The 15,377-nt window shown below is 36.7% G+C and overlaps 1 protein-coding gene across 1 annotated transcript in view; it reads right to left on the reverse strand.

The window, feature by feature from the left end:
• LOC100030416 (collagen alpha-5(VI) chain) overlaps positions 1 to 15,377 on the reverse strand; it is a 128,470-nt gene that overhangs the window by 24,750 nt on the left and 88,343 nt on the right. Inside the window, exons 33-35 of the mRNA XM_007505116.2 lie at positions 10,083 to 10,558; positions 8,440 to 8,533; positions 749 to 1,408 (exon numbers count right to left, since the gene is read on the reverse strand). Of these exons, the coding sequence (XP_007505178.1) occupies positions 749 to 1,408; positions 8,440 to 8,533; positions 10,083 to 10,558 (1,230 nt within the window). The remainder of the gene's footprint in view (positions 1 to 748; positions 1,409 to 8,439; positions 8,534 to 10,082; positions 10,559 to 15,377) is intronic.

Below are 15,377 nucleotides of genomic sequence, written 5' to 3' on the forward strand. Positions count from 1 at the left end.
GATCTTTGTAAATAGTTGTTTGCATATTGCTTTTTCCATTGGAGTGTGAGCTCCTTTAAAGCAAGGACTATTTTTGCCTTTCTTTTTTTGTTTTAATTTTGAAAAATGTGATTGGAAACAAAGCAGACTTGGATGATGTTCTGAATTAGATGTCATGTAAAAATTCTCACAGAAAACAAATTGCTTAAACAGTAAATTATGCACAAAACATTATAAAGAATAAATATGTACAAAACATGATGGAACTATAGACTATTCAGACAATATTTAAGCAACTGCTTTTACTTTCTTTATATTCCTAGTACTTGGGAAAATGCCTAGCATACAATAAATGCTCAATAAATGCTTACTGATTTGATTTAACTTAATTTGTGTGATGTTCTTGGATTAGAATAGAAATAGGAGATATTCTCCCTCCCAACGTTTCCTCCCTTCATTGATATTTTGTGACCTGTCTCTTCAATTTCATTGAACTATGGAACTCTCAGGAAACAAGCTTCTACCAATTCAGATTTGCTATAACCCCCCCCCAAACTGCAACATTGCCCAAGATACTAAAGGTTAAATGACTTACTTAAAGTCACAAAACTCCCATGTATCAGAGGCACAACTTGAACTCAAGTTTTGTTGATTACAATAATAGAAACCCACTTTTCTGTGCATAGTGGCATTATTGGTTATATGACCACTATTGCCAATGAACATATCCTTTTCTTTAAAAGCAAAGAAATGGAATTTGGGTACTTACGTCTGACTGAATATACAAAAGGCTTAATGAACCGCACAGCATAGTCCAAATTGGGTTTGTGAACTCTGCCAAGTTGAATCAAGTGATGTTCCAGAGGGAGACTGGCTACATCTTCTATTTCTTCTCGTGTAGATCCCAGAGAAATCACAAATATGACGTACCCTTGGCATTTGGCCCTCAGGGATATTTTCCTTAAGACATCCTTATTTTCATTATTTTCTCCAGCAGTTATAACAAAGATAACTTTGTTTTTCCTTGAGTGGAATGTATTGGAGAAGACCATATTTGTTGTCCATTGCAAGGCATGGCCAACATAGGCTTCTCCATGAAGTTGCTTAAGGGAATTATGGATATGCCTCCTCATTAGAGCTTTGCTAGAATAGGTGGTAAAGTCAAACTCTTTCTTCACAGGGGTGCTTGTCCTTCTTATGGAGAAATCCCTTGGAGAGTAACTTAGCAAAGCCAACCGATCACCCACATCAGATTGCTCAGGGTCTGCAGAAATGTCAAAGTTGTCAAGGACTGAGCTCAGGAAAGCTTTCATTTGCTCAAACTCATCTCCTCTCACATGCCGGGAGCTATCCAGAAGGAAAATGGCATCCACGTATGAATGTACTTGGTCTATTTGCTCTTCTGCACAAACATTTGGAAAGCATTTATCTGCAAATAAAGAAAACCACTCATCACTTACATAGTGTAATAGCCACCTGAGAAAGTTGGAAGTCTGAGTTAACTGATCTGTTTTTGAAGTCCTTGAGTTCCAATCTAACAACAAAATCTACAACTCAAAATCTTAGGTTTTAAAATATTAATCACAATAGCTGATATTTATTTACATAGTACTTAAAGTATGTAGAAAATTTTATATCATATTCTACTTTTCTCATACCCCTGTCCTCTCATTATCCCCCCTTTATACCAATAGAGGTGTCCATCAAAATTATAGGCTACATGAGTTTTGAGCATAGCTTACAGACTTAAGTAGGATATCTGTAAAAGTTAAAGAAAGTATAGGAGAGATAACATGGCAATGGTTAGTATAGCATCTGGCACATGGTAGGTGAAAAGGAAAACCAGTCTTTAAAGGTCAGAATCAGGCAACTAGAAGACAATGATGTTGCAAAAGAGCAAGAATTAATAAAGCAAAGTCAAAAGACTAAAGAATTAGAATATAACATAAAATATCTCACTGACAAGGTGACAGACCTGGAAAACAGAGGAAGGAGAGACAATATGAGAGTCATTGGTCTACCAGAAAAGCCAGAAATAAACAGTAATCTTGATATCATAATACATGATATCATCAAAGAAAACTGCCCAGTGATTCTAGAACAAGGGGGCAAAATATGCATTGAAAGAGTTCACAGAACACCCTCTACACTAACTCCCCAAAAGACAACTCCCAGGAATGTAATTGCCAAATTCCAAAGCTTCCAAACAAAAGAAAAAATCTTACAAGAAGCCAGAAAAAGACAATTTATATATAAAGGAACACCAATAAGGGGAGGGGAAGGGAACAAAAAGGGAGTGGCTAGAAAGGGAAACATATCTAGGGAGGGGACTAGGGAGACTGATTTAAAGTAAATCACTGGCTTAAAAGGTTTTAGCTAAAGAAGAAAGATCAGAATTAGGGGAGGATATCAAAATGCCAGGGAATCCACAAGTGACAATCATAACTTTGAGCATGAATGGGATGAACTCACCCATAAAATGTAGACAAAGAGCAGAATGGATTAGAACACAAAACCCTACTATATGTTTTGTTCAAGAAACACACATGAGGTGGGTAGATACTCATAAGGTCAGAATTAAAGGATGAAGTAAGACCTTTTGGGCCTCAACTGACAGAAAGAAGGCAGGAGTGGCAATCATGATATCTCACAAAGCCAAAGCAAAAATAGACCTGATTAAAAAGGATAGGAAAGGTAAATATATTTTGTTAAAAGGGACTATAGACAAGGAGGAAATATCACTAATCAACATGTATGCACCAAATGATAATAGCACCCAAATTTCTAATGGAGAAACTAGGAAAATTGAAGGAGGAAATAGACAGTAAAACCATATTAGTGGGAGATCTGAACCAAAAACTATCAAATGTAGATAAATCATATAAATAAATAAATTAAAAAGAGGTAAAAGAAGTGAATGAAATCTTAGAAAAATGAGAGTTAATAGACAAAGACATATGAAGAAAAATAAATAGGAACAAAAAGGAATACACCTTCTTCTCAGCACCACATGGCAAATTCACAAAAATAGATTATACACTAGGTCACAGAAACATGGCATACAAATGCAGAAAAGCAGAAATAATAAATGCAGCCTTTTCAGATCATAAGCCAATAAAAATATTGATCAGTAAGGGTACATAGAGAGCCAAATCAAAAATTAATTGAAAATTAAATATGATACTCAAAAATCAGTTAGAGAACAAATCATAGAAACAATTAATAATTTCATTGAGGAAAATGACAATGGTGAGACATCCTTTCAAACCCTATGGGATGCAGCCAAAGCAGTACTCAGAGGAAAATTCATATCCCTGAGTGCATATATTAACAAATTAGGGAGGGCAGAGATCAATAAATTGGAAATTCAAATAAAAAAACTTGAAATTGAACAAATTAAAAACCCCTAGAAGAAAACCAAACTAGATATCCTAAAAACTAAGGGAGAAATTAATAAAAATCAAAAGTAATAGAACTATTGAACTAATAAATAAGACTAGAAACTGGTGCATTGAGAAAACAAACAAAATAGACAAAGTACTGGTCAATCTAATTTAAAAAAGGAAAGAAGAAAAGCAAATTAACAGCATCAAAGATTACCATCTTTGATGCTGTTAATTTGCTTTTCTTTGCACCTCCAACGAAGAGGAAATTAAGGTAATCATTAAAAACTACTTTGCCCAATTATATGGCAATAAATATACCAATCTAGGTGATATGGATGAATATTTGCAAATATATATATTACCTAGACTAACAGAAGAAGAAATAGAATTCTTAAATAATCCCAGATCAGAAAAAGAAATCCAACAGACCATCAAAGAACTCCCTAAGAAAAAAAAACCCCAGGGCCTGATGGATTCACAAGTGAATTCTATCAAACATTCAAAGAACAGCTTATCCCAATACTATATAAACTATTTGACATAATAAGCAAAGAGGGAGTTCTACCAAATTCCTTTTATGACACAAACATGGTACTGATTCCAAATCCAGGCAGGTCAAAATCAGAGAAAGAAAACTATAGACCATTCTCCCTAATGAATACAGATAGTATAGTATAGTAGTAGTCTCTCGGTAACCGAGGATGACGATTTGTGCATTTTCATCTATTGTGTATAGATGAGTGTGCACAAAGACACTTGTGCTTGAAAGATTTAAGTGGAAAAGTTGTTGCACAGAGACAGTCCCACTCTCTCGGTGTTGGAAGCCTGGGTCCAGTGGCACAAAAAATCATTACACCTGAAGACTTTCTCAGCTGCATTGGATGGCCGTGTTGTCCTTTGTGCTCCAACATGCCCTAAGCACTCCACAGTGCTTTGCTGCTTCGCCATCTCAGCCTTTGAACCTTCTTATTGGTTTCTTCTGTCTATTCAGCCAAAGCAGTCTTCACATGCTGGGTGAGCAAAGCCTTGGTTCACCAGGGGTCTACGACCTGATGGCAACCCTCACAAGGTTTAGCTGGCCTGTCAAAGCCATTGCCCAGGGTGTGGCCACTGCCACATGCTAGCAGCTACTAAGAGCCACAAGTGAGAGCTGGGTGTCAGGTGAGGGTCAGAAACTGGAGAGCTGCCCGAACAGGGCACGACAAGTACACACATAAATACACACAGAAGAGATACTTGATAGAAATGAGAGATGGAGTGTAAGAAAGATGATAGATTTATAGATGACAGATCAATAAGTTATAAATAGATAATTGATAGATGCTAGATAATTGAAGGAAAGATAGTTTATAGATAATGAATAATTGATGGACGATAGGAAAGTAATTAGATAGATATGTAGGTAGGAATATGGATGGGGTTGGATGGATGGATGAATGGATACATACATAGATGGATAGATGGATGGGTGAGTGAGTGGATAAATAGAAAGATAGATATGTAGGTAGATGGATGGGTAGATAGATAGATAGATAGATGCAAAAATCCTAAATAGGACACTAGCAAAAAGACTCCAGCAAGTGATTAGGAGTGTCATTCACTATGATCAAGTAGGATTTATACCAGGGATGCAGGGCTGGTTCAATATTAGGAAAACCATCCACATAATTGACCATATCAACAAGCAAACCGACAAAAATCACACGATTATTTTAATAGACCCAGAAAAAGTCTTTGATAAAATACAACACCCATTCTGATTAAAAACACTAGAAAGTATAGGAATAGAAGGGTCTTTCCTAAAAATGATAAACGTATATATCTAAAACCATCAGCAAACATCATCTGCAATGGGGATAAATTAGATGCATTCCCAATGAGATCAGGAGTGAAACAAGGATGCCCATTATCACCTCTACTATTTGACATTGTATTAGAAACACTAGCAGTAGCAATTAGAGAAGATAAAGGAATTGAAGGCATCAAAATAGGCAAGGAGGAGACCAAGTTATCACTCTTTGCAGATGACATGATGGTCTACTTAAAGAATCCTAGAGATTCAACCAAAAAGCTAATTGAAATAATCAACAACTTTAGCAAAGTTGCAGGATACAAAATAAACCCATATAAGTCATCAGCAATCCTACACATTTCCAACACATCTCAGCAGCAAGAATTAGAAAGAGAAATCCCATTCAAAATCACCTTAGACAAAATAAAATACCTAGGAATCTATCTCCCGAGACAAACACAGGAACTATATGAAGACAACTCCAAAACACTCTTCACACAACTAAAACTAGACTTGAGCAATTGGAAAAACATTAACTGCTCATGGGTAGGATAAGCCAGTGTAATAGAAATGAACATCCTACCCAAACTTATCGATCTATTTAGTGCCATACCCATGGAACTTCCAAATTTTTTTTTTACTGAATTAGAAAAAAAACATAACAAAGTTCATTTGGAAGGACAAAGGATCAAGGATATCTAGGGAAATGATGAAAAAAATACAAAGGAAGGTGGCCTTGCAGTCCCAGATCTCAAACTATAGTATAAAGCAGTGGTCATCAAAACCATTTGGTAGTGGATAAGAGACAGAAAGGAAAACCAGTGGAATAGGCTTGGGATAAATGACATCAGAAAGACAGTCTATGACAAACCCAAAGACCCCAGCTTTTGGGACAAAAATCCACTATTTGACAAAAACTGCTGGGAAAACTGGAAAACAGTGTGGGAGAGACTAGGTCTGGATCAACACCTCACACCCTACACCAAGATAAACTCAGAATAGGTGAATGACTTGAACATAAAGAAGGAAACTATAAGTAAATTATGTTAACATGGAATAGTATATATGTCAGACCTTTGGGGAGGGAAAGAGTTTAAAACCAAGGAAAACTTAGAAAGAGACACAAAATATAAAATCCATAATTTTGATTACATCAAATTAAAAAGCTTTTGTACAAACAAAACCAATATAACTAAAATCAGAAGGGAAACAACAAACTGGGAAAAAATCTTCTATAACAAAAACCTCTGACAAAAGTTTAATTACTCAAATTTATAAAGAGCTAAATCAATTGTACAAAAAATCAAGCCATTCTCCAATTGAAAAATGGGCAAGGGACATGAACAGGCAGTTCTCAGATGAAGAAATCAAAACTATTAATAAGCACATGAAAAGTGTTCTAAATCTCTTATAATCAGAGTGATACAAATCAAAACAACTCTGACTGGCTAACATGACAGCAAAGGAAAGTAATGAATGATGATGGGGATGTGGCAAAGTCAGGACATTAATTCATTGCTGGTGGAGTTGTGAACTGATCCAACCATTCTGGAGGGCAATTTGGAACTATGCCCAAAGGGCGATAAAAGACTGTCTGCCCTTTGATCCAGCCATACCACTGCTGGGCTTGTACCCCAAAGAGATAATAAGGAAAAAGATTTGTACAAGAATATTCATAGCTGCACTCTTTGTGGTGGCCAAAAATTGGAAAATGAGGGGATGCCCTTCAATTGGGGAATGGCTGAACAAGTTGTGGTATATGTTGGTGATGGAGTACTATTGTGCTAAAAGGAATAATAAAGTGGAGGAGTTCCATGGAGACTGGAACAACCTCCAGGAAGTGATGCAGAGCGAGAGGAGCAGAACCAGGAGAACATTGTACACAGAGATTGATACACTGTGGTACAATTGAACTTAATGGACTTCTCCATTAGTGTCAATGCAATGTCCCTGAAAAATCTGCAGGGATCTAAGAGAAAAACCATTATCCACAAGCAGAGGACAAACTGTGGGAGTAAAAACACAGAGAAAAGGCAACTGCTTGACTACAGGGGTTGAGGGGATATGATTAAGGAGAGACTCTAAATGAACACCCTAATGCAAATACCAACAACATGGAAATGGTTTCGGATCAAGGACACACATGATGCCCAGTGGAATCGCGCATCAGCTATGGGAGGGATGGTGGGGGGGGGGGAATGAAAATGATTTTTGTTTCCATGAATAATGTTTGAAAGTGACCAAATAAAATAATGTTTAAAAGTAAAAAAAATTAATTCCATTTTTTCCATTTAAAACATCCATTTCTCCCCTTTGCCAATTGAAAAAAATAAAGTGTTTTCCTCCTTTTTGTTCATCAAAAAACAAAAATTTAAGAAATTTAATGTATCTTTGCCCCCTAGCCCCAAATGGAACAAACACATGTTAAGAATATATCTTGTATATATATTATCTTACTAGGTGCTAAGGGTTGGGGGCTGGAGATACAAAGTTCAGTTGAAACATAATCTTGTCTTATCTTATCTCATCCTCTCCTTCATGGAGCTTACAACAGACTTTTCCCCACCATTAACAAAATCTACTTTTCTCCTTGGAGCTATTAGGTGGCACATTGGATAGAATGCTGGGCCTGGGATCTGGAAATTTCATCTTTATGAGTTCAAATCTGGCTTTGGACACTTACTACTTTTGTGACCCTGGGCAAGTCACTTTAACCCCGTTTGCCTCCATTTCCTCATCTCTAAAATGAACTGGGAAAGGAAATGACAAACTTCTCTAGTATCTTTGCCAAGAAAATTCTAACCAGGGTCATGAAAAGTTGGACACAACAAACAGCTGAATGCTGACCAAAGTTTTCTCCTTTCTACCTCCTCCACAATTAAAAAAAAAGAAATGTTTTGTAACAAATATGCATAGTCAAGGGGGGAAAAATTCCCACAGTTGGTTGTATTTGTCTCAATTTGTGACCTGAGTCCTCGGTCAGGAGGTGGGTAGCAGGCTTGGTCATGGATCCTCTGGAATTGTGGCTGGTCAGTGCATTGATTAGAAGGCTTCTCCCACCTTTAAAAAGCTCATTTTTTCTGATAGCAATTGGGCTGGGGAGGGGAAGAGGGGGAAATTCCCTTCTCTGCAATTCTGTGCCAGGCAAAACCTTGTGAGGATCAAATTCTTACCCAGTATATAATCTATAAATCAAAATACAATTCCCTCTAGAGCCAGGTCCCATGATTCAGCTAGAAGCTTTAAAATTTCAAGATGGTAATATTTTTTCATTGGTCTTACCATAGCAAAGTGTGCATCGGCGAAGTCTTTCTATTGGATGAGAAAACTGAGAGGGTCGAACTGGAATGACCTGATATGTGCCAGTGTCATCAAACTATATGGAAAAGGAAAGAATATCTTTGATTCTTTTGAGACAAATACAAGTCTGAAGCCTCCCCACCTCATGGATTTGTTAAAAAAGAAATAAACAAACAAAAAACAAAAAGTACATTCCCTCGCTTTATAATAGCTCCCTGCAGTTGTCAAAGCATCTTTAGGCATTTTTTTTACTATTTCCATGCAATAACAAATGTCCACATGAGTTTTCCTAAATTATATGATTGAACCTATATTCAGAAATATTACTGCATTGAGGATGTAAGGAAGATATTATGATCCTCATTTTATGAATGAGCAAAATGGAGAAGAGTTTGAAGACTTGCTAAGTGTCATACAAATCCTTAAGGGAGCAGATCTTGGACTCTAACAGGTCCTCTGAAAATCTGGTCCAGACTTTCTGGGGATTTACTTTCCAAATAATATTCAGAAATTTCTTTTTTTTCCTACCGGTCCATAAAAATGTCCTATCCAATGTATATTCCCACCCTTTGCCCTTCTATAGCTTTCTGACATATTAGAAGTCTAATATATTCAACTCCCTCTGATATGCAATTTTCCTGAAGATTTCTTTAAAGTGGGTGTTTTTAAATACCTGAGTCTATGAATTTTGTTTTATATTTGGACATTTCAATATGATTGATTGTCTTTTGTAATTCCATGTATTTAATTTTGTGTCTTTAAAAAACATTACTTTGAGAAAGGGTCTATAGGCTTCACCAGTCTGCCAAAAAGGGGTCCATGGAACAAAAAAAAGTTAAGAATTTCTTTGAATGAGAGCAAGAACAAATAAGTTAGATGGGAGGTATTGGGTTCAAATTTGACCTCAGATACGTCCTAGCTGTGTAACTGTGTAAGTCACTTAAGCCCCATCACCTAGACTTTATTGTTCTTCTACCTTGGAACCAATACACAGTATTGATTCTAAGATGGAAGGTAAAAATGATTTTTAAAGAAAGTTCATGGACATCCAGGATAATAACTGTTGTTTTGGGTGTTCACCTATAAGCCTCCACTGAGTCCCTTATGTGTACATGATATTAATTGTTGGTTTTATGGATACAAAAGTTAATATGCTTGGTCTTTGACTTCTAGGGATTTATGATCTAGTTGGAGGTCAAGAAACATTTGTATAAATATAAACAACAAAAGGATATCATATGTGTACAGATTAAATGATAGAAGAGTCCAATGTAGGTAGTAAAACAAATACTAGGATTAGGAATCAGAAGAATCAGGTTCAAATCCCAGCTCTGCTATTTACTACCTGAATGGCTGGAGAAGTCTCTTCTTTTCACTGAAATTCAGTCTCTTTATCTGTTAAATTAAGGGGTTGGATTAGATGACCTTCAAGGTCCCTTACATCTCCAGTGTACTATGAAGTGCTGATATAGTCAAAGACATTTCCTTAGATGCGTGCCAGTGGTTTTGGTGGCTTCAAAAAGCATTGCTCATATCTCCATGTATGAATCCATAAAGGAGGTTAGCAGCTTGCATTCCTAAGAATAGCTTCATAGATACATACAATAGCTAGGGGAATTCCTTACCTGGAAAGCCTCCTCAAGAGCAAACATGTCATTAAAAGCAAATACAGCTGGAATGATATTGAGCCCGCTGAACTCCATGGTGGCTGTGATGATTGATGATATATCTGGAGACTGACTGTCACTAAAAAACACAGTGAGCCTCCTGACATTAGGGCCTGGTAAGGTTCTCTTGAAAGCATTCCTGCCCACAAATAACATGGAACTGCCAAGATCTCTGGAGTATGAAGGTTGTTCAAATGTCATTCTAGAGAGCTTCTGGAGGAGTTGCCTCTTGCTGGAATAGTCTGACCAGCGGACAAGATACCTATTTTCAGAACTGTAGGAAAGGACAGCAACCCTTGCTCCCACTGGACAGTTGTTTTCCCTGATTTTAAGGTCATTCACAATGGAAATGGTCATGTTTTTCACAACCTCAAATCTCTGTCTTGACACGTCTAGAGCAAACACCAATTCTGTTGGGTAGACAGGGCATTTGTCTAAAATTGGAGAAATAAACACAAATTTAAGTATTCTTATACAATTGTACCAAGCAGATGTCAATCCAAAGTCTATGGCCTAGATGGTCTTTGCTGGACTTCCTTACTAGCAAGTTAGGAGTAGGGTCTCCAGATTGGGTGACTGCCACTACATATCCATTGCTCCTAATTTGGTCCTTCATAGCCAGGAAGAACTCCTCAAATTCTTCTTCCACTTGATAGCTTTAAAAACATTTGAAGATTTCCAATAGATCTTTTTTCCCTCCAGACTAAATATTTGTAGTTCCTTTAAAAAAAAATCCTCATATGGTATGCTCTCAAAGCCCTTTACCATCATGGGCAACCTCCTGTGTATATGCACAGACTTCACACCTTATGATAATATCACCATGTTGAATGATATCATAGAATCTCAGTTAGAAGGAACCTTAGAAGCTGGAGAATTCATCTTATACCTGGACAAGAATTTTATCTATTATGTATTCAGCAAGTGATACCATAGCCTTTGTCCAAAGATCTCCAGTGAGGGGGGGTATACCATCCCATTCCATTTTTGGATAACTTTAATTATTAGGAGCTTTTGATATTAAGACAAATCTTACCTCTCTGTCATTGTCATTTCCACTTATTATTCCTCATTTTATCCTCTAATTGAGCAAAACAACATAAGGCCCTTCGCCATGTAAAAATCCTTCAAATATTTGAAGGCAGGAAACCTTTGTTCAGATGAATTATCCTCAGTGGGTCCTTTGTCCTTCTCCTGATACAGCTATCTAAATCTCTTGTTAACTGGTGAAAGACTTATGAGATTCTCATTTGGGCCAATATCTAAATGAAGGTACCAGAGAACTGATATAAGCCAGACCCATCACATATGGCACCCCTTATGACACCATCTTTATTGTTCTTATCTGGGTGTTCTCTAGTTATCATCATCCTTAAAATTTCGTACCCAGAACTGAACAAAATATTTCAGATGTGGTCATAAAAGGGCCACCTCAATTTCACAGAGTATTTATAAGTTCATCCTCATCCCTCTTCCAAATCTCTGTACAATATTTATATAAATGACATATATTCAAATAGAGAGTAGTTAAGAGCCAGTGATTACCAAAATGATAGTTGAGAAATATTAACCCTGTCTCTACCCCTTACTCAATAAACTCTAGTGCCTCCTTATTGCCTCTAGGATAAAATATAAAATGTTCTGTTTGGCATTCAAAGGTCTCTGATCTTTTGAGTCTTCTTATACCTTACAATCCCTCTTAACATCAGTGCCTTCTTTCTGTTATTTCTTATTTTTCCTATATACAGTGTGTTTTGCACATATTTGTTTTTATTTTGTCTCCCTCACTAAATTAGGAGCTCCATGAAGGCTGAGAATGTCTTTTAGCTCTTTTTGCATCCCAAGAGCTTAGTACACTGCCTTGAATGTAGTATGTGCTTAATATATATTTGATTGATTGATATTTTGTCAGGAGAAGACAGTATTTGAAGCAGGGGATGGGATGATAACTTTCTTCAAGAAATTGAAATGCTGTTAGGTGAAAGAATTTAGACTTTTTTGCTTGATTCCTATAGATAAAGTCAGGAAGACAAGAAAGTACAAGTCTTTGGGTTGGGGGAAGGAGGGCTTGACTAAGTGAAAAATGCCAAAAAGAAAGTCTCTTGAGTGCTGTAGGAAAGGCAAAATTAATGTTGTTTTCTCTCATTACTTGGTAATAAGTGGAAGAAAATGTTCTACTATGAGATGTTTGAAAATCACATCAATAAAACGTACACATCTTTTAGCAGGCACCAATGTTAGGCTTTGACTTTAGGCCAAGTTAAGAGAACAGGAACACAGCTAAATTTCTCATGGATCTGGGAGATCTGGGGTCTGCCACAAGTGATATGATCAACTTTCTGAACTTTCCTTAGGGACATCTATCTGTCCGCCACACAAGAGGAACAAGTGGTAAGGCAGCAGCTCCCTTGACAAGCCCAAGTTTGGCCATAAGGGACATAGTTCAAGGACCAGCAAAATGTTCTCATGGTTATCTTGGACAGGCTGAGGCATGAAGACCAAAGGACAAGTGGAGAGAATAACCACATTTCAAAGGATTCCCTGAAGGCACTATTATGCTTTGGGGTAGCAGCTATTCTCTACTATAATAGCAAAGAGTTCAGCCTTGTATGCACCAATTGGAATGGACTTTAGGGATGGCAGGATTTGTCTTATGGTATGGAAACAGCCCAGGAGGTCAAGGAACAAAGTGTCCAATAGTAATTAAATCCTTGAGAGAAGGATATAGGAAGCAGGCAAAGTATATATTCACTTAGCCTAGAAAACCCTTCTAATAATCAGACTAATAAAAGTCCCCATGAGTAATGGGCTGCCACTGGAGGAATAAAAATAAAAGGTGATATTACACAGAACTTCAAGATTTGCAAAGCCCTTCCTATATATTATCTCATTTGGTCTTCATTCTGACTCTGTGAGGTTGCTGTTATAATTATCCTTATTTGGGGTCTGCCAGGTGGCCCAGTGGATTCTGAGCCAGGTTTAGAGACAGGAGGTCCTGGGTTCCGATTTGGCCTCAGATAACTTTCTAGCTATGTGACTCTGGGCAATTCATTTAACCTGCATTGCCTAACCCTTATTGCTCTTCTGCCTTGGAATCAATACACAGTATTGATTGTAAGAGAAGGGAAGAGCTTAAAAAATAATTATGCTCATTTTATAGACATTGGAACTGAGGCTCAGGTCATATGATTTGTTTAGGGTCATACAGATAATTAAGTGTCCTAGATAGGATTTGAGCACAGACTTGTTGCCTCCAAACTCAATGATATATCCCTATGGCATTCCTCTATGTGATCCCCTTATGCTTATGGTCCTTCGAACTTGCTAGGGATATAGTAGAAGGCATTCTCAGTCAGTGTCAGATGAGTCTAAAGAGGAACCCTGAGGTCTAAGGTTCCAAACCTGAAACTCTACCAACTTAGCCTCAAGGTGAAGGGTTTGAGCTCATTTCTATACAAAAAGAACACCATGACCTAGCAGTACCAGATCTCAAACTTTACTATAAAACAGCAATCCTCAAAACAGTCTGGTATGAGCTCAGAAATAGAATGGAGGATCAATGGAATAGATTAGGGGCAAATAACCTCACTACCCTAGTGTTTGGTGAACTCAAAGATTCTAGCTTTTGGAATAAGAACTCAATATTTAATAAAAATTACTGGGAATATTAGAAAACTAGGGATAGACTAATATCTCACATCCTAAAACAAGATATGGTCGAAATGTGTATATGATTTAAATGTAAAGAGTAAAACCATAACTAAATTAGGGGAACACAGAATAATTTGTCTTGCAGATCTTTAAAGAAAGGAAGAATTTATGTCCAAACAAGAGAGAGAACATTATAGGATATAAAATGAATAATTTTGATTATAATAAATCATAAATCTTTTGTACAAAGAAAACTAACTGGGAAAATTTTTATAACAAATTTCTCTGATAAAGGCCCAGTTTTTTGAATTTATAAGAATACAAGCCATTCCCCAATTGACAAATGGTCAAAGGATATGAACAAGCAATTTTCATATGAAGAAATCAAAGCCATCAATAAACATATAAAAAAAAATGTTCCAGATCATTCTTGATTAGAAAACCACGTTAAAACAATTCTGAGGTACTATCGTGCACCTATCAGATTGGCCAATAAGACAGTAAAGGAAAGTAATCAGTGGTGGAGGGGTTGCAGCTGGGATGCTAATGCATTGTTGATGGAGTTGTGAACTGATTCAACAATTCTGGAAGGCAATTTGGAACTATGTCCAAAGGACTCCAAATTCTGAATACCTATTGATCCTGTAATACTATTATTGGATCTACATTCCAAAAAGATAATTTTAAAAAAGGGAAAGGACCTACTTGTACAAAAATATTCATAGCAGCTCTTTTTGTGGTTTCAAAGAATTGAAAATTGAGGGAATATCCATCAACTGGGGAATGACTGAACAAATTGTGGTATATGACGGTGATGGAATATTATTGTGCTGTAAAAAATGATGAACAGGATGATTTCAGAAAGAACTGGAATGTCCTGAAGGAACTAATGCAGAGTGAAATAAGAACTGATAGAATATTGTACACAGTAACAGGAATATTGTATGATGACCAATTGTGAAAACTTGGCTACTTTCAGTAATGCAATGATGTGGGACAATCCTGAAAGATTTATCTATCCACCTCCAGAGGTGATCAAATGGTTGGAATCAGAAGGATACAAATCAAAGCAGATTATCTTTCACGCCAGTATATTTATGGTTTGCTTTTTGAGGTTATGGTTATATATGAGTGTGCTCCTACAACAATGGCTAATGTGGAAGTGTGTCTTGCATGATAATAAAAATGAAATTAAAAACAAAACACATCACCAGCAGCAATATAGTAGCATCTAGCACCAAGGACAGCAATATGGATGTAAAATTAAAGGGATACTGAACTATTAGCATCAACCAATTGATCAAAAATGAAACAGCTCCTCTCCTAAAGAAGGTTACATTCTATCAGAGGAGGCAACATCTGTGTGTGTGTACATATAGAGATATATGCATACACACAAATCTAGGTATGAGTATAGATTTATCTCTGTGTGTATACACATGAATGTATGTGCAAAACATGTAGAAAGAAAAACCAGGTTACTTTGGAGGGGGAAGAATACTAACAGCTCTGAGGACAGGAAGTCTCCATCTACAGGGTAGTGAGTTTTGAAGGAAAGAAGAATCTCTAAAGAGTAGAGGTGAGGAGGAACATTCCAGGTAT

Source organism: Monodelphis domestica, chromosome 5 (assembly GCF_027887165.1).
Source record: "Monodelphis domestica isolate mMonDom1 chromosome 5, mMonDom1.pri, whole genome shotgun sequence".
Classification (NCBI taxonomy): domain Eukaryota; kingdom Metazoa; phylum Chordata; class Mammalia; order Didelphimorphia; family Didelphidae; genus Monodelphis; species Monodelphis domestica.